The sequence below is a fragment of the Acanthochromis polyacanthus genome, chromosome 15 (genome assembly GCF_021347895.1).
Source record: "Acanthochromis polyacanthus isolate Apoly-LR-REF ecotype Palm Island chromosome 15, KAUST_Apoly_ChrSc, whole genome shotgun sequence".
Lineage (NCBI taxonomy): Eukaryota > Metazoa > Chordata > Actinopteri > Pomacentridae > Acanthochromis > Acanthochromis polyacanthus.
Window position 1 is genome coordinate 7,917,577 of NC_067127.1, and position 20,379 is coordinate 7,937,955.

Consider the following 20,379-nt stretch of genomic DNA (forward strand, 5'->3'; position numbering starts at 1 on the left):
TACTTTTTCCACTTTCACTGCTTCCTCTGACCACCTGAAGCTGTCCCTCAGGAATCAGATTTGTTAATCAAATAGCGGGATGAATCATCCAGGCATCATTTCCCAAGGTGTCCATGTTTATGAAGAACAATAAAACATGGGGCCATTGTCTGCGATTTCATTCTCCTAAAATGAACTTTACATCAAGTCTAGAAGCATCTCCTCACAAATTGCTTCCTGCTAGCTTTTATAGCGGGTACTGGCATAAAAATTACATTTAAAAAACTATACACTCATGCAGAGAAGGCTATCAACGCAAACATTTTCTCTAACTCTAATGTACAAGTCCATAAAAAACCTAATTTTAAGATCATCTAATTTCTGAAAATTACGCCATTTTCCACTGAAACAGGGCATTGATCTGGCACATAATGCGAGGTTTGGTTATGTTTAGGTGTAAAAAGGGTTCAAACAAAGAACCTTTGTTGTCATGGCAGCAAAACAACGAGGCAGTTGAGGTTATGAAACAGCCATGCTTAAAAGTACCGACTCGAAAATTGAACAGTTTAGAGGTACTTGTACTTTAGTTGACTCCACAACATTTCCAACACCAAATCAGTCAATACAGGCTACAAGCAACATAACAAAAAGTACAATACAACTTAGCGAGTGTGTGTCTACAGTCTAGCTTAGCCAAAAACAAAGCTCTAAGTGGAGCTGAGTGAGCTGGTTGGTTATGCGGGCAGATATAAATGTAAACATCTGCAATATCCACGAGCTGATGCAGTGAATAATGAGCACCTCCTTTATGAAACTCATAACGCTGCATTGGTCCCTAAATAGTAAATCTTTCTCAGGGCCTGTATTACTTCTAATATTTGCTGGTGATTTAAGTCCTCTCAAGTGTTTCATGTTGGATATATAATATGAACAATAACATAATGGAAGTACAGGGAGGCATTATTTGTTGTTTGTTCATTCCTTTGTCTTGTCTACTGTTTTCAAAATCCATTTGAAATCGAATAACCTCCCAAAAATGGTCTAAAATGCATAATAGTTTATATTTTATCATAATTCTGCACACGATAAAATGAAAACACCTGTTTTTCCTCAGCTATTGTTTAATTTCTTCAACTCCAACAAGCAGGTCAGGCTACTAATGTGCTCAGATCTAACGCACTAAATTGCAGTTGAGTTAAGGTCACGCCACATCAGTGCATTTGGCTTTTGAGCAGGAGTGAAGTGAGGGAAAATTTAGGCCTCACGCTGAAAACATTAATTTCTTAACATTCCCTAAAAAAGAATGAACCCTTTCTGATGTGGCTTAATGAAGCTTTGCGATAATGTCGGTGGTGCTGTTGTTGTCCTGAGCTGCACCGAGGCGAATTCTGTTCACTGAAGGTTAAGCAAAATATTGGGAAGAATGGGGATTAGCGTAACGTTGAAGAGGTACTTTAATCCACCTCGCTGATTACCAAATCTGTGCTGAATAAATAACGTACTTAAATCAGACCTCATATGCAAGAACTGAAGGCCAGTTAATTAAAGCCGCATATGCTTTATAATAAACCAAGCAGAGAGTGGACTGAAGTGCAGAAAACATGCGGTGTACTTCTCAGATATTGACATTCATGTGTACAGAGCTGTCTGTATTATTTAATATCTTTTTGTGAGCAGCACAGCAGCATCTCACCTCTTTGACTTCAGGGGCAACGCAGCAGACTAAGATCACATATTTGAAAGACTAGATGGAGGGTTCAGGGTATCAAATGGATACAGCCTGCAGCATTTCACTGGGGTCAGAGCACTTAACCCTCTGCCTGTATTGCATTTCACCGTATCTCTCAATAATGTAATTGAAATCATTATTTGAAAAGGTGATTTTTTTTTCTCTTAGTGCCCCAGAGGTGTGTTCAGCATTAATTGAAGTGGATGCTTCAGGTGGCCATCATTAAATTGAGCGACGCCGTGCTACCTCAACACCTTTCAAAATGAGTGGATGTAAAACACAGCATGTGTACAGAAGTACTTTTTTTTAAATATATACCATCTTTTGTTTGAATTATAACCAAAAAGAGTGATTACTTTTCAAAGGTAACTGCGTGTGGTTTTATACACATATTAGCAACGCTAAGCAGCACTGAAAGCAGATGTTAGCTTTTTAGTCAGAGCAGGAGGGTGAGACAATGCACTGTGCATGACTAATGCCCTGACTGTCTTCACTCCTTTTTTGTTATCACTGTTATGAGTAACAGAGTAATCAGGACAGTCGTGAAAGTGAACCAGACCTCATAGTTGAAAAGACTAATCTCAGAGATGGCCTATACAGTGCGCTTTCCTTCTTTCACTGAATTCTATTTAATTAAAAAACAGAATAATCCAACGACATAGATAGCTGTCACCCCACTCCTTTGTGTGCTTTTCACACTGCCTGCTCACAAGTTCCCAGCATAGAAGTCGGAGCTCGGGGAGCATAGCGCAGTTTGTATTCAGTCGGTGTGACAGGCGGCAAAGCAGCAATCTTGTCTGTCGAAAGACAATGATTCCACTCAGCTGCCATGTTGTGCACACAGATGTGCTATACGACATCAGTCCTGAAGTCTGTCACCTAGCAAAGGGAAATTTAGAGTCTGTGAACAAGTCAAAAAGATCCTCCGTGGATATTTGATTTTTAGTGCACACTTTGCCACATTATACCAAGCCGGCTTGTGCTTTCTTCTGCTGAAAGGTTTTCATGTTACAAGGTGATTTTTAAAGTGATAGTTTTTTTTTTTTGAAAAACACACATTCACACACCTCCGCTCTCCTACTGTGATTTCAAATGAGAATCCATAGCCTCAATGAAAACAGAAGTAGGACATTTAACTCAATCTGTCAAATAAAGCAAAAGAAAAATAATCATCTCTTTTAATGGTTTATTCAATGCTTAAGCACATTTTCAAATGACTCACCACTTTTCCACTTGTCCTTGATTTAAATCACTGCAACTTAAATATCTCTGAAGTTTGGACTATTTTTCTGATAGAACACGTCATCTGAAATGCCACATCAGTCACTACAACACTTTGATGGATACCTTTGACTATTTTCTGATTGAAACTAATCATTTAGAATTAAGGATACTATAGATTCACAAAAAATACTATAAATATTAGTTGTATTCTTCCTTTACAATGTGACAAGCAGAAAACAACAACTAGCCAAGCAGGATTTACACAACCAACCAGGGCTAAACTAAGCAGATGGGTCACGCAGACATCCTTTATGATCACTCCACTGCCACTGCAGTCACAGCAAGTACAAAACACACCGGAAAAAGTTGCATAGGTGTCTCTCTCTCTCTCTCTCTCTCTCTGACACACACACACACAGCCATTGCTTTGTTCTGCATTAATAGTTGGAGTGTGCTTTAGGTTTGCATTACAGTCAAGACTTTGGCTTTTTAGCCAGTGTTCTCCATGATTGAAATTCTCAGTCAGCCATCAATCTGCATTATAGACTGGTTTCCCCTTGTCTGGTGGGGGCTAACTGAAACAGATTGAGACAGCTCTTGCTCACTGCATCACTAATGGCTGGCAATGAAAGACGTCTCTGTGCAGTTGACCCGTATGTGGAACAGGATCACGTCGCAGCTCAGAGCGATGGGGACAACGCAGCTCAATATAGGGAGTCTCTTCGGCATCAGTCACCAGTCAACAGCATCTCATCCTATTGACTAAATGTTGCCCAGAAATAGAATCTAATCACAGGGTTTGGACAGGCCTTAGTTCTCCTAATGGTTTACCATTAGCTGACTGGAAGAATGCCCAAACTATAGAGAAATATAACAATATATTCTAGGGGGTCTGCATTGGATGGCAATAATGAGTTCCCGATTATTGCCACGGCACCTGCATGCTCCCCTGTACTTGTATACATCAGCTGCGATCAGAGGAAGTTTGTAGCAAAAATGATTAGTCACTCACCTCTGCTTTGAATCCTCCTCATTATTTTCTGTCATACAAGCCTCCATTAACCCCAGAATAGGTCACAGAACACATGAGCTAAAATTTGGAGAATATGCATTTTCTCCATTCAGCTGTGTTGAATGGATATTACAGGAGTGCAGCCTTATAGTGGAATCATTTCCAAGCCATTTTGCAGGCAGGGCCACAACAGAGTCATTACCTGCATGGCATAATTGACAGTGAACACAGGCAATCTTGTTAATTGATTACCCAGACCTGTGCTAATGGAAAATGCAAAGCTTCATTGTGCCTTCCATAAAGAGCCTGTCAGTAACATTTCGTCACAAAGACGACCAGACTCAGACCCACTAATGTTTCCAGACATTTCCCAAGAGATGCTTACATCAGAAGACCTCTCAGGCGCTTTTAATTCACTGCATAATCACCTATAAGATGATTGCCCGGTCGAATATTTCATGGCATTGAATGTGGCAGAGTGCTGATCAGAATCGCAATAAAGACCCACAGGAGAGCGCATGTCTCCACAGAAATATAACTTAATTAAGAATACGCCCGGTTGCTGCTGTCTTTTTTTTTTTTTTTTTTTTTTAGCCAGGTTGAGCTGAGGATGCGGGGGTTTGGGCCACGCTCCCCTCTCGTGCAGGATTCAGCCTCCAGCTCCTCCTCTGATGCATCGTTTGCATCAGTACTTGGGAACACTTGTGCGCGCTGCTGCTGCACCTCCCCACAGCGCATTCACGGACTCCACTTTGCCAGGTGATGACAGACAAGCGCTCAAGACTGAAAATGATACGTTTTTAATACGCCTGAAGTCGGAATCAACGTAGAATGGAGACGCGCCTCGGCCACTGCCTTTTTATGATTTTCTCTGAGTGGATTTGGCTCTTGACCACAACTTCCATCCTGGGCGGAACAAACGCGGAGGTAAGGTGCATTCCCTCGTGCCAGCTACCGCTCATCGCAGCATTTCCCCGGGAACTCTCGGAGCTGGATTTGTCTAATTTTGGCGACGCACCAGCTGAAGAATTTGTTGGATTTAACGAGGGGTCACCCGGAGCTGGCTTGGACGAGAAGCACAACGTTGCGGAATTAAAGGCGAGCGAAGAAAGTTCGCACAAAGTACAGCCGCGGTCACGGGAGAATGACACAAATTGTCTGCAGAAGGACGCCGTGAGCGGTCACCAAAAACTTTCCCACCCCGAAGTGTTTTCTCAAAGTGCTTCTGACCCGTCTTCCAGTAACAAAACCGAGAATGGCACCGGTGATGGAAACGATGTGGCGCTAAACGAGGACGGGAATGTGGCCAGTTGGAGACGAACGCGAGGTGCGAGGAGCGCAGAGACTTGGTCCGGATTCAGACCCGAGGGCGGGGAGGACGCTTCGGCTTCGGACCAGGAGGAGTTTCAGCTCACAAGTTCGACATTTGCACTCACCGAGGACACGGCTCACAACCAGGCGATGGTGCACTGGTCCGGACAGAACAGCAGCGTAAGTACTTGATGTGCTCCAGATTTACGCACGGACCTCTTTTGACGCATTGTGGTCAGCGTTCACTCTCAGCTCTGTTACGGTGATCTGAGTGATTTAAAGATTCCGTTTTCACATTGAGTGGCGTGATCGAGATTAAAACCGAGACTGCTGGCAGAGTTTTAGGGGAATCAGTCCTGTGTCTCTGTCTTGCCCTGATGCTCCCCCTTCTCACACATAAACACACATGCACACACACACACACACACGTACCAACACACACCCTGTCCATGCCATTCTCTATTGATTAGCTGACTTGGCACGTATATGACTGAAATTTAAAGAGCAAAATAAGCAAACTTAAATGTTCTGTCTGCATGAGTTGAAAGGAAATTGTGCTTTTCTTTCTTTTTTACCCCCCCCCCCCCCTCCCCATTTGTTTTTACTGGCATACTCACACAAAGGCTCATTCTCGTATTTTCTTTGCTTTTATGGTCAATTACTGATGTGGGCAGCTTTGTTGGCATATATTTTGTGCGCAAATGAGATCAATAAGCCCCTTTATTTTCCCCAAAATAGAAAAATGGTGATGCTATTAAAGATTATGGTGGTGGGTTTAAATAGAAATAATAGCAATTTATTTTCTACAGTGATGTTTAGTAAATGGATGGCTGATATGGTGCAGTTTAGACTGTAAACAACGTAACCTGAAATGCCTCATAATAAACAGAAATGAGGCCCATAATGAAGCACAAAAAAGCATCATGTTGTCATAAATTGCTAAATATAAGCACAGGGAGACAGATAAACATTTCAAGTTAAACGACAAGTTGAAAGCAAAAGGTAATTAGCAGTGTAACTTGAAAAAATCCTCTGAGATTTCCTGTCAAATACCCAAGGGGACTTGCACTCTACAATTTTGGGAAGATCCAATTTTCTTATGTCTTTCTTTCATACGTTTCCAAACTTCAAACAAACCCACGGTGGAGGATGTGAGCAAACGTAGAGGCACTTGAAATAACAGGGAGTCTTCGATGTAAGCTGTACCCACGCCCTGTAGACCTCTAAGCAAAGAGACTTTAAAAGCAATCCTAAAAGATACGTGGATCCATGTCAAATTAAAGTTAAACCATAATCACTTGATGTGATTCTTGTCTTGTTTTGGTCAACAGTCAAGCAGCAAAGTTTGAGATCCTTATGTAAATTTTCAGCGAGACCTGTGAAATGTGTAGTATTCTGCTCAGGATGTAAGCATGAATTAGTGTTTCGACAAAAGAATTCTGATTTAAAGGTGTAATTTAACCCTATGCTCAAAGCTCAACACACTGTCATACTGCATAACGTCCAGGCTTGATCTGTGGCAGCAGAGATCCAAGACTGTTGAATAGTGTATGTCTTCGCCTTGGGGCCAATCAGAAGTATCTGTGTCTTGTTTGTCTGAGTTTCAGTGGGCTCATATATTGATTAAAGATTGAGAATGTGAGCCAGTTTGTAGCCACCATTTGGCTGCACAGATATGTATAAATCTGTGTCATCAGCGTAGATAAGGAAGTTTCCATTTTGAAAGTGTTGAAATAGGGCTTACATACAGACTGGCAAAGCGTGTGGTGAAGGAAAGCTTCTTCTGGTTCGTTAAAAGCAGAAATAAAAAGCCAAACAGACCCCAGTAAAGAGCCTAAGTCAAGCTTCATTTTCTTGAAATTACTTTTTTCCAAAGAGAATAGTTCGAATTTAATGAAATGCAACTTATTTGCTTTTTTGTTGGCAGCTTGATGACAAGACACTTCTCTGCACGTGTTTGTACAGTAAAACTAGAGCCAGCAGGTGGTTACATTAGTTAAGCAGACCTGACAGAATCTCCATGTGACTTTTAATGTATGTGCACTTAAGCAGAAATTATGTTGGGATGGGGCAGATGGAAACATTTCTTAGCTATTTCCATTTGTTTACATTCTTTCTGCTATGCTATAAGTTCATCACCATTTACATTTGAATTCATATTGATACCTTTCAGGGATTCCACAGTGTTGCTACACGTGGTTTATTTTTTAAATGGTGCCAATCAACATGCATGAGTCAGTTGTACTCCTAAACTTGTTATTCAAATATGTGTAATTGTGATTCAAGTCATTTTCACCAGACTTTGGCATTGTCATTTCCACAGTAACATTTCTGCTTCAAGAAATTCATATCCCCCCCCCCCATGCACAGAGTCTCACTCCGCCTACTAACAATTCAATGTGTGTCTGTGTGTGTTTCTGCTTGTGCGACTTACCACACCCCGCCTCTCTCTCCATGTGTGTAATTGTAGCCTGGTGATTATCAAGAAAAGTAGCAGCTTTTTCCAGCTGGTCTACTTATTTTATAATTCTATTTAAAGGAGTAATCTCTTTAAAAATTAACCAAGTTTCTTTTTCCTAATTAAACATCTTTGTACAACTACGTTAACATTTACAGTTCAGTCATAAGGGCTTGACTCAGCCTCCCTGGGTAAGAGAAGACATTTAGCAGCAACCTAGTCTCACAGGCTGAATGATAAAGGAGAGACCGTTTAAATGTTTAAGTAGGCAGATAGTAGGTTGGCCTACAAATACAAAAAAAAGTGTTTTAGGGCTGATGGATACTTGAAGTGTTAGTGTGTGCGCATGTCAGGTCTCCTCTGGCTTGTTAACATGATTGAGTTTGTGTGTGAAACTCTTCTGACACTTCAGGCTCTTGTCACATGTTGAGTTTGTCACACGTGAAATCAAATTCTCAGGAGGCTGCAAATTTCCCCCAACAAAAGCAAGCCATTTCTTTCTTTGGTGTTTGGTTGGAAATTCTGAAATCTAACAGCTGTTTTAGTATCAGATCCATGGACGCGAACCAATAAGACAACAAATCGAGTCAAAGCATGTCGTTGACTAATTTTGATGTTGAGTTTTTATGTCCAATTCCATTTTTTTTTTGCCACCCATTCGCTTTTGAAACTGGGTTCATAGATTTTTTTTAACTCTTCTTTTATCATTTTCCAATTATCACTGTTTGAAAATTAAGCCGCAATGTCATTTCAGCTTTTCAATCAACATGAAAACCAGGGAATATTATGCAAAGCAGTGTGGAGTCCATGTGCTGCTACCACTCTAATTCGTGTGGTGATTGTCTGTCACATGTAACGTTTAAATCCCAAGTGTCCTTTCATTGGACTTGAACAATTTAACCGCACCAATTAATTAGAAAGCTTCGAAGATTTGATTAGAAATTAAACAAGAAACAAACTGTAATAAATCGAGAAGATGTATTTGATTATTGGCTTTATTTTTAATTTGAATGTCGTGTTGCATTCATGCTATCATAGCCTTGAAAAGGCCCAGTGTGGTAGATGGACAATTTCAATTAGCTCATGTTCATCAAAGATCCACTGTGCTTTTATGAGCCACCAAGAGCACAACATATTTTAAAGCAGACAATATCAGGGGCTTAAATATCCAAAGTTCATTAGCGTGTGCGGTGAGGCACATTTGATTTAGTTGAGATTGCGTTGGCTTTTTCCCTTTCAATTTGAAACTGAAAAAACACTTTGAACATTCTAACAAAAAATATGAAACATTCAATCTCTGTTGATCTGTTCAAATGTGGCAGAGATTAAACTCAGTTTAAAATAGTAACAGCAACATTTTTTGGGGGGTTGTTAATAATTCCACAACACATGTTGGAATTAGGCTACATGGGTTTCGTTTTTTTAATTTGAATAACTTATATGTTGCATTCAATCTATTTTGACTTTATCTTTTGTGAAAGTGAAAGACCTGCTCTGCATGTTGTCCTTGCATTTGAATGGCTTTTATTCTGGTGCTCTAGTTTCCTTTCACAGTCCAGAGACGAGCAAGGTGAATCAGAAAGTCTAAATTGCCTGTAGGTGTGAATGTGTTTGTCATTCTGGTTGCCCTGTGAGTCTGTCAAACTGTCCTGGGTCCTGCCCAGTGGATGCTGGGATAGATTTTATCTCCCCATGACCTTGAACACATCTGTGCTATTTTGTATTCAGTCTATCCAGCTGTTTTAAATACAGCAGGTGTGATGCAAATTACTTAAAATTCTACCCAGACGACACACTGTATTATTAATTTTGTGAACAAAAGGGTGGTTGTGTTGTGTATCCAGAAGCATGAATTTGTTAGTCGAAAGTGGGCGCCACCTTCTTTCTCTTCTTTTCTTCTTCTTTTTTGCTGGAGCAGGACGATGAAGATCTCTGAATCCAGGACTATTCTCACAGTTTTTAACCTAAAACATCCGATTCTTGGCACAGCCTTCATGGTTTTGAGCTTCAGCTTGCTACTCGGTGGATTTTTTTTCATGGTTCTCCATTTCTTGGAAAAGAGGTCATCATATTCCATCTCTGCCTTAAACTGAATGACCTGCTCGTGTGTACACAAAACCTACAACGTCTGGAACAGTTCCCCACCAGCCCTGTGCTCATGGGAAAATGCCCTTTTCTCTTAGAGCAAACTCGAGGAGCAGCTTCGCAGTTGTTGTAACCCATGTTTTGTAGTATTTTCAGCTTTTCCATTTTTGTTGAGGGCCTCCTCCTCTTCTCAGATCTTGAACTGGATAGCTCGCTGAAGGGCTTGTCCTCATCGGCTTCATTGAGCTCTTGGTGAATTGTCTCATCCGTTTTTGCAAAGCGGAGGTGGCTCAGGTATGCAGTCAGTAGTTGCATCTCTGACTCACCGACTGAACTGTGGATGCAATGTTTTATTCTGTGGCACTTCCATTTCATGATTTTCCTCAGTGTCCCAGAGAAACCAATGGATGTGAGCATGCAATAGATATTCTATCTTTTGTCATATTGTTGACCTCGGTCTGTTAGTCTTAGACTGTAAGTACAATGAAGTGAGAAAGCCGTCAGTGCAGGTTCTGTCTGTCCAATGCAGGTATCTGTCCTATTCTGCTGCCATTAATGAAGCAATTTTATCCTTCAGCTACACAACCTCACCAAAAAGTCCATGGAAGACACTTCACTGATTTTAAGCTAATAAGGTTGTTAATGCAGGAAATATAATTACATGGAGGAAAGCACTGCCAGTTTGAACGACATACAAACATGCTTTTCAACACCAATGCCAACTAGAATGTATGGGAAGTAAAAGTGGAATGTTGGTGTTGGAGCACTACTCAGGCATATAAATGACTACAGTAAAAGTAAGCCTTGAAATATGCTGCAAAAATTAGATCTGCAGGGTTTTGAAAAACTTGAAAGTTATGGCTTCTTCATCTGTGACTGGCAGGCTTCTTCTCCCTCTTCTTCTTCTTCTTTGCCACAGATACCCAAGTCCTGGAGTCACAGGGAAAATTCTATATTTGCCCAGCGTACTATATTTTGAGGTAAAAGCTGGGCTTGCTCAAAGAAAAATGTTGATGTCTAATAAGGAGTGCATAGAAATGTATGGCAAATATTCAACACAGAATGTGATTAGATATGCAGGATGAAATAGGTCGAAATAAAACTACGATATTCTGTCTGAAAACTGTGGGACACAGTTGTGTGGATCAAAGATGAAAGAGAGACATGAGAGTGATATTGATCTTCTCCTATAACTCGTGGCAAGAGAATGAATAATCATATTTCCCCAAATGTTAAAATATTCCTTTAAAACAAAAGGAAGAGACTTTCATTAGCACAGAAGCAGCACGCAACTAAAAGAAGTCATGACCTCATTGAAGAACATGCGTCAAGGTCAGCGGTCGTATGGATCGTTAACAGGGTCGATATACAATTGAGGAACTTTTGAAGTCCATGAGATATATCTCGCATATATTTTCATTAAAGGTAAAAAAAAAAAAAAACTCGAATATTTTTTTTGTTTTTATTATCAAATTCCCTAATTATTTATTATGGAAACAATCATTTGTTTTAAAAAAATGACTGGATATCACTAAAATGTCAAATTGGTAACCGTCCAAATTTAATTACAACCACCTTCTAATTAGCTAAACAATAATAAAACGAGCTCATTCAAAACGTGTTTTGATTGTGTTCTTTATATTAAGTTGAGATAATCATGACAGATATTTCTTTTTTGGCAATATATCAAATTTCATATGGAAAATAACTAATTGTATCTGTGTCCGAGAAATCACTTTCAACTAAGTTCCCCATTACAAAAACACCTCTCAAGGAAGTGTGTTAATTCCAAATCACATGACCTGCTCCACATGATGTCATTTCCTCCTGAAGAAAAGACTGGCAAGACTCCAAGGCTTTCTGAGTTATTTAATATAAAGTAGTGTGTAAGTCAAGTGTGGATTTATGGCATGTCAACAAGTTTACTTTATATATAACCTTCAATTTTACTCAGTTTTATATATAATATTTAGAAGAATCTTTCTGTAAAAATGCCATGTGGTGTTTGGTTATAGGCGGCCATGTTAATTTTAGGCCTGAAAACAGCAAAAATGTCAACTCTGATACCTGTCAACTATGTTAGAAAAAGTCCCCCAATTATATTTTGACCCAACATTCTTCCGTCTACCAACAATCATTGGTAAAAGTAACAAAAGCAGAATAGACTATTGTTGTGCTGCACCCAAATATTATATAAAAGCAAACTGTCTTTTGTGTTTTGGCAGCTGGAATAATGGCTTTTGTTATATTTTTTTAAAACATTTTTTTTTTCAGATTAAGGAGGTTTTTGTTGTGAGGGGATTATTTATTGTTTCTAATGAAACAAGATGGTTGAAAATTTGAAAATAGATAGATACATTTAAACTATCTAGGTTTTTCAATACGCAGCATTCGGTTTTTTAACGAGAACATAATGACCAAAAGGGGATTTATGACTACATGTGTCCCAGTTTATCAGCTTGTCAATGCTTCCTTTTGTTCCATTGCAACAAAAAAACCCCACAGCTTTTCACTGCTATAGCAGCGTTTAATGTTGTGATGTTGGCAGTTATTGTCATCTTTTGTACCTGGTTCTTCATGCTGTGCTTTAGAGGAGGAAAAGGAGACAGAATGTGTTCAATAGTTTAATTCGGTTTATCACCTTTCCACCATTTTATCTCTCCAGCCTCCCCCTACCTTGATTCTGCCTCCTCAGCATACCGTCACAATGCTCAGGACACATGTAGCTTCCCTCAGAAAACGTGTTGACATGCTCAGAGAACCCTGTGGCCACGGCTGTCAGAGCAGACCGCCACCGGCTCGCCTCTCTCTCGGGTGGCTGTGATGGACAGGCTGAGGAGGGAGAGAGGGTTGATGTAATGCAGTTTCAGGGAGTGAACATCACACACATAAATAAATTCATGAAATACATAATGATCAGAACTGTAACACCGCGACCTAACCTACGACAACGGAAGACAAAGAATTTGTTTTTTCTCCTAGCAAAATTTGTGGCATTGCCTCTGCTGCCTGGATGAACAGGGGGACGAGGTTTTTAAAGCTCAGCACTGCACAGAAACTACTGGCAGGCTGAGTTCAGCTCTGCCAAGCCACCAAGCCTTCCCGTGGTGAGGTTCTCTAACTCCTTGAAATCCTGCTGAGTGTGTTTTTTATCGCCAAGCTGCGTTCCCCTCCTGGGTTTCCTTTCTTCTCCACTGAGTGCAATCTAACCGAACAGAAATTCCAAATCCCAGTCAGGTGAAGATTTTATTCTAGACCGGGATGAAGTTAATTTGCCAGGAATAACAATGCATAATGAGATCTCACCTCTTTCTTTTCCCCCCCTTTTTTTCTTGTCACAGACACATCTTTGTGTTTGCATTTCTTTGTGTTTGCTTAAATCAAACTGCTGCGCAGGTTTGTATTTTTATGTGTGCTCCAACTGTTTCCTCTATGACTCACTGTTGTTTCAAGAACAGCTGCTGTAGCTTCAGAATGATTGTAGTAGCAGCTGGTAGGCAAAGAATCAGCTTGTTCATTTGCAGACATATCATTTAAATGAGATAATGTCTTGACAATTAATGTTAAAATTACCACCATGTCTTGGAGAGGCCTTTTTCCTTCTCAGCTGTGTCTTGGTGCCTCAGTGCTCCATCCATGAATCAGCAACACTCTCCCAGTTGGTTGCTGTTGTCAGTGTTCTTTTGTTAGCCATTGCTCAGTTTGCACCTCATTTTGTGCTTCAGAACACTTTCATTTTACTGCGGCCACCTGCATTAGTCGTTCATATGAGTTATGCCATCTGGCTGCTGAAAGAAAAGCTTCGCATTCAAAACCGTAACTTTGATTCACTCGCTCAAGTTCTTCACATTGGATTTACAGTGATGCACTTTGGCAAACAGGAGGTTTCAAACACAGTTAGAGAAGCTAAAAAGACATATGGACGAGAGAAATTCCGTCTCCGGCATATTCATCTAATCAGCTGTTTTATTTTATTTATGTTGGTAGAAATATACTTCATTAAAGAGTCCAGGGAGCTTTTAAGTTTGTCAACATACGACTAATCTTTTACCATCTCGCTCAGCACTTCCAGATTTCAGACTGAGAGTTGAAGATTTAAAAGGAGTTTTTGGGGAAAAAAAGAGAGAAAAAAACCCCACTCCATCCACAGTGGGTGCAACTTTTTGGTTGGGTTGAAAAACCTACCCACTTGCTGTCTAATCTTGCCTGCATTGATCAGACCCCCTCCCCTCGCACACAGAAGCTTCCAAGCTCAGCATGCCGCCGTAGTCAACTGCTGAACTTGGCCGGGCTTTCATTTATGCCGGAGAAGCAAATGATGCGCGAGTATAAGCCCACAGAAGAAGGAAGTCGTTTCAGTTGACTTATCAACCGAGCTTCTTCTTCGACACGGAGTCCTTGTCTCGACATGAGGAGTCCAATAACGTCAGACGCTCGCTGTTCTGCTCGAAAGCCGCATCCGTAACATGAAGCACCTGCAGCAAGCTCGTTTAAGATACACTGGTTATTTGACGTTCACAGATCAGTGGTATTACCGTCTGCCAAAAGTAGCAGAAGGCTGCTATGAGTCACATTATAACTGAAGTTTATTACTTCAAGAAAGACACGAGAAAGTCTAAATAATACCGCACAAGTGATTTAAAGCAACAACTGGAAATTCTTTCGTTAAATTCCCAGATCTTCAGCACTTTAATTCACTGTGATTATCTCCTCCTTGTATCTACATCCCAGCTTTATCAGGACAACTAGCAGTTTATGTTTTGCAAAGTGATATTGTGAAGTTGCTTTATAATTTATGATTGCGGTGACCTGCTATCCATGGGAGAGCCAACAGCTCTGACTTCAAACAGCCGAGCTTCAGCACAACATCTGGCCCATGAGGAAATGTTGCCTTTGTTAATGAAGTGATATAAATTGATGTGGCAGACAAAAGCCTCTGTACATTATGAGTCTCACTCAGGTGCTATTGAAGAGTACATCGGTGCGCTGTTCTGCAGGTTTTTACTGCTGCCGAGCGAGCCGCACGACAATAAACAATATGATAGAAACAGACAATTCTTTCTTTGTTAAAGGTGTTAAATGATGCTCTTTAATGTGGGGATTTTATCAAGTGAAGTTCCATAGTTTATGCTATTGCGGCCCCCGAAGGGCTTTGAATTGGCCTGTTATGCTGTGCTTTTTTGTCGTTCTTTGAAAAGACAGATTATTAACACTCATGTGGTGTTGATGTCTTGTAAGTAGGTGTTTTCGCCTTTCTCCTCCCAATTAGTTTGCTTTAGTTGTGACATTTAATGTCTACAATTATCACACATTTCAATGTTGTAATTACACATCAGCTTGATTCTTTAAGAAAAAATGAACTTCAGATCTAGATACTTAAAGCTGTTATAGTTGGTTATATTTAAACTGATCACATAACACGTTTGTGATTGTGTGGATTTGTGTATTCCGGTTGAGGGTCAAAGAGGAGCTGGATCCTTCCCCGACATACACTGGGCGAAAAGGCTCAAACACGTGACCACTTTTGGACATATATTTGTCTTTGTTATTAATATTCCAGTCAGTAACTCCTCCAACAATTGCTTTTATGGAATCATCCATCTGTTTAATTGCTGTGGCTAAATGTGATGACAGTTTTATTGATGAGGCAACTTAATTCCAACAGCTGATAAGGCCGGATCAACGGGTTGGTGAGAGTGGGAATGAATTGCAATGTGTACGCTGTTGCTCGTTTCATTTGTCTCAGGTGTTCATCCTTCAATAACAGAAAGCCTCTGCTTTCTCGATACCTCTACCCCATCCTCGCTCTTCTTCACACAACACCTTCATTCCACAGCAGTAATCTCTTCACACTAAGCCCTTTAAGTCGCCATTAAGCCCCCGTTCATTCTTACATAATGATCGAATTCATCCCAGTCCATTTACCTCCAAGGTTTAAGATTTACAAAGGATTAGAGTTGAAAAAATCAATTTGCTTGCTCTTGGATGTCAAGTAATCCAGTTTGGAGATGTGTTGGTGCTTCATGGTAGCTGACACCATATTGTGACACCTTTGTTGAAATTCAAAGGGTGGGAAAAGCTCAAATGTATAGCATTATCAATCAGAATCAGAGTGTAAGCTGCCATTATCCTCTCTGCGGTGGAATCATTAGAATAAGAGCCCTCATCCAGCGATTCCAAATAGTAATTTAATGACTTGTGTGACATGCTGAGCTTCAAACACCTGTTTGACACAGAAATATCTACAAAGTGAATATGATATCACTGTATTGATGTGTTAACTGCAGCCATAAAGCTTCACCTTACACTTTCAACATCCTGCAGAACAGAGGAAACTTTTCTAGCTGGCACTAAGGTGAATGCACATTATGTTTCACTGGAATCCTGGATTCTTCCCAAGTAAATGCATAAAGTTAATTGCCACACAGTAGAGCGGGCGGGGGTGTAATTTGTCCTAATTTTGCCACTGCTCCCGGTTGTTTTATTGTGTATGACAGTGTCCATGAGGGTATGACTTTTGGAAGGCATAAAGGCCATTTTATTGGAAGATCATAAATCTCTGCAACCCCAGTCTGGACACTTTGGTACCGAAGCTATAACAAGCTGTGGGGATTATCTCTAAACTAGCTCTGATTTATAGGATTTCATGCATTCAGCGTAACGTAGGAGGAGCAGAGTCACAGTTTTCTTTGTTGGCCCATTCATAGAAAGAACACAATTAGATAACAAACTCAGACTGTAAAGTCTCATTTCGTTGCATTATGAACGGCTAGAGGAGGTGTGGTATTACATGATTTATTATTTACACTGTTTACAATAATAAGGTTCATTATGGAAGACATGAGCTGTGCATAAAACCAAGCTGAAACTCTTAGATGTCTAATCAATTTATAGACTGAAATAAGATGAACATCCTCCTCTAAATAAATCAACACTCAAAAGTTAAAAGGCTCATGTAATTACAAGGATTTCTGTATGTACCAGCAGCCGATTATTGGCTGTAATATAATTATATTTATTGATACAGGAATTACCAATAACCCAAGAAAATCAGATAGTTTGTGTTTTATAAATCAAAGCGAATGTTGCGTTTCATTGTGTGACACTTTTACTGGCAAAAGACTGGTGATGTTGTGTTGTTTCTCAGCCAAATTCTAGAGTCCACTTTACATTAGTGACCTGATCGTGCCTCATATGTGTCTGTTCTGCTCCACTGATTAGTTTTAAGAAGGACGCACTTTCATTTTGCAGAGATGAGAAGGACTGATTTGATTTGAGCCTGGAAAACGACTTCTGTTTTGAATCTCTACAAGCTGGGATTTCATAAAGAAGTTAAAATTTCTTGTTTACATGACAGAGTTCTTAGTTGTTGTAAGGAATGCTACCCCGAACGCTCATATAACACTTGATAATTAGACAGTAGCTGTGAAAAGCTGAACAAGATGCCCAGCGATTCTTCCCGAGAGAGCTATATGATCTGCAGGTTTTATGATTGCACAGTGCAGGCGGGGCGCTGCCGGAGCAATTAATTCCTGTAAAGGATGAAGGGCACCGCACGAACAACTGGTTTTTTTTTTCTTATGTCAGTGACTGTTGAGGTTTTATTCTTAGTTTTGAAAAAGCATTCCTTTGGATGAAAGTTATTACGTATTCGAATAAGTTTTCCCTTCATACAGTTTCCTTGCTGTGTTTAAAGGAAACTACAAGTCAAAAGCATGTAAACATGACCTCATGCATCAGTAATTTCTGTACATACAAACACACCGGCTTTGATTCAGATATTTTCTGAGGAAAAGAGGCAAGTCGAAATGTCCACAGTGAGCTTTTTATTAATATTAATTTACAAGACATCTTGAATTCTGCTGCTTCTCATGCATTGAGTAAAGGCCTGTGAATTGTGAAGCGCGTACGACTTTGACACTTTTTATGATCGACTTCCAGAAAGATGTCCGCGGTATTTACGACATCTGCCTTTCTGCGCCTAGAATAAATTATGGTGTTTACTTATTCATTTAGTCATAGCTCACCAGTGGGAGCATTTGCTGGTAGTCTACTGGGTCTTAAAAACCATTACAGCATACATATATGATCAGGAATATGTCTGGGGACTGTACACGAGGCTTTACAGCAAACTGTGGGACATGTTATCACAATTTGGTTTTTAATAAAGAGGCGTCTGTCAGGAAGCTCAAAAGACGCGTGCATGGACGGCTGTTGTTGCACTGCGTTATTGCTGCTGTTCAAAACCGAAGCTAGTAATCTGTTTGTGTTTTCTAGGTGATTCTCATGCTGACAAAATACTACGACTTCAACTCTGGCAGAGTAACTGAGAGTTCTTTATGGAGGTAAGATGTTCTAGTATTATCATCTATATAGGAGAAAAAAACTGATGTTACATTTGTTGCTGTTGTAACTAATCAATATGACACTCTCTAATGTTATTGTTGGACTCTTACAGAATTAATTTAACCCTGTAAGACCCAAATATAGAAAAAAAGAGCAAAAAAAAAAAATCAATAAAATAAGCAAAAAATTATATACATAAAAAACTCAAATATAGAAGGAAATTTGCAAAAATAAATTGAACTAATACTGATGATCTTTCCAAACTGCGATTACTGTATGCAGGATAATGCTGTTTCATTTCACTGTCTCCACAATATCTGTGAGATATTCCCTGATTTGGTGTAATAGCACTGCTTTTTGATAAAGTCTGCATTTTGTCACCTTCATCAAATGTGCACGTCCAGTTTGTGGCAAAAAGGAAGAGCTACAACTTTAACCTTTTCCACATCTTGCTTCTTAATAAGGTCATGACAAAAAGAAAAAATAATGTGAGGAGAAGTGTCCGATTCTGCAGTAATTACAACTATTTTTTCCCCCTGGTTCTGTGAGACATTTCCTCCATAAACAAGGATTCCAAAAAGCCTGTATTTCCAAGGTGCTCTTTATGCTTCAAAAGCTAACGACCCTGTAAGAGATTCTATAAAAATATATAAAATGCACGACATGTGTTTTATATTGTGCAGTACAAAACATCCTGTGGCTGCTTTTTTCCCCCCCTGAAATGTCACCAAGAAGCTGATACTGATCTATTTTTGTCACAATAGCTGACATCTGAAATGAAATCAGCAACACAGTACCACTTCTAGAGCACAAATAAACCATATTTTAAAGAGTATATGCACTGGGAAAAGTCTCACCCCCTCCCTATTGCATTTCTTTTAAGCAAATTTGTCTTCTAATCCTGAATTTGATAAATAGAACATAAGTGTCAATAACAATAATAATAATAATATCTCATCCCCTAGCCATGCATGCCACACAGGATGTTCTTGTTTATTCTGATAATTAAAAAAATCTCCATTCATCTAGCAAATTGCTTCATGACTTCTGCTGTTGCAATTTTCTGCTTGCCTGATATGCTTAATGATACCATCAGCATCTTAACTAGTAGGTGTTGCTGTGTTCTCCTCTACTTTCTACCAAAGCCTGTTTATGTTATCCTATAATTGAATTTTAGGTCAACTGATTATGGGACCACGTATGAAAAACTTAATGAGAAAGTCGGGACAAAAACCATTCTGAGCTACCTGTATGTGAGTCCAAACAACAAAAGGAAGGTAAGTTTCGATGCGCGTGCAATGAACAATCCTGACTGCGTTGAATAAATCTGTCAGTTATTATCACCATGCAGCAGAGTTATCATTTTTCCTCCATAGCTACCCAGCAGCAGCTTCCACCTTTCACATTGCAGAAGCACACTTAAGTCCTGTAGAATGGATGCTGTCAAGGTGGGCTGCTCATTCCTCCCGTCTCTTTTCTTGTCTCGTCTCAGATCATGTTACTGACCGACCCAGAGGTGGAGAGCAGCCTGCTCATTAGCCTTGACGAGGGGGCGTCCTATCAGAAACACAGCTTAGCCTTTGATATCCTCAGCCTGCTTTTTCACCCTGAGCAGGAGGACTGGATCTTGGCTTACAGCCATGACCAAAAGGTAATGTGTAGCTGTCAGATGGTATGAAACAGCCGGAATGAAAAACTGAAAATATGACAGAAAACATCTCTGTGTGAGAGAATAAGGGCTGCTGTGTGTGGCTTTCTTGCAGTTTATTTGGCTGCTTTTGTTAGCCGTGCTGCAGTGTTCGACCAGATTGTTGTCACCGTGGGGTCGCAGCAAAACTGATATCTCTATAAAACGTGAAACATATCGCTGTCATGGTCAAATGCATTCATTTTGATAATAGCGGCTACGTTTCAGGACACGGTCTTCATGAGCACAGACGTCTGCTACTTAAGCCAAGGCTGCAGTCGCCACCGCAGAAGCAGCCGATCACCTGTGGCCCTAAACGAGTCATAAGGTCTGGCTGCAGACAGCTCTGAATGGATGTGTCCTAGACGGCACAGCGGAAAGTTAACAAGGGAGACACGCCCAAACAATCCACAAGCTCACACACACAAGCACAACTGTGAGCGTAAACACACACCCTCCATTACTCTGTGTGAGAGCCCCGCTGTCTGCTTTACTCAACGCCTCAGACATCAAACTTGGCCTCTCCAGCCTGCGATTGGAAGACTTGA

General features: G+C 40.2%; 1 protein-coding gene across 1 annotated transcript in view; it reads left to right on the top strand.

The window, feature by feature from the left end:
• Nucleotides 1-4,590: 4,590 nt before the first annotated feature.
• The window catches only part of LOC110945183 (VPS10 domain-containing receptor SorCS1-like), a 64,958-nt gene continuing 49,169 nt past the window's right edge, over nt 4,591-20,379 (top strand). The window contains exons 1-4 of the mRNA XM_051960319.1: nt 4,591-5,435; nt 18,076-18,143; nt 19,322-19,421; nt 19,637-19,795. Coding sequence (XP_051816279.1) covers nt 4,776-5,435; nt 18,076-18,143; nt 19,322-19,421; nt 19,637-19,795 — 987 coding nt within the window. The 5' untranslated portion in view covers nt 4,591-4,775. The remainder of the gene's footprint in view (nt 5,436-18,075; nt 18,144-19,321; nt 19,422-19,636; nt 19,796-20,379) is intronic.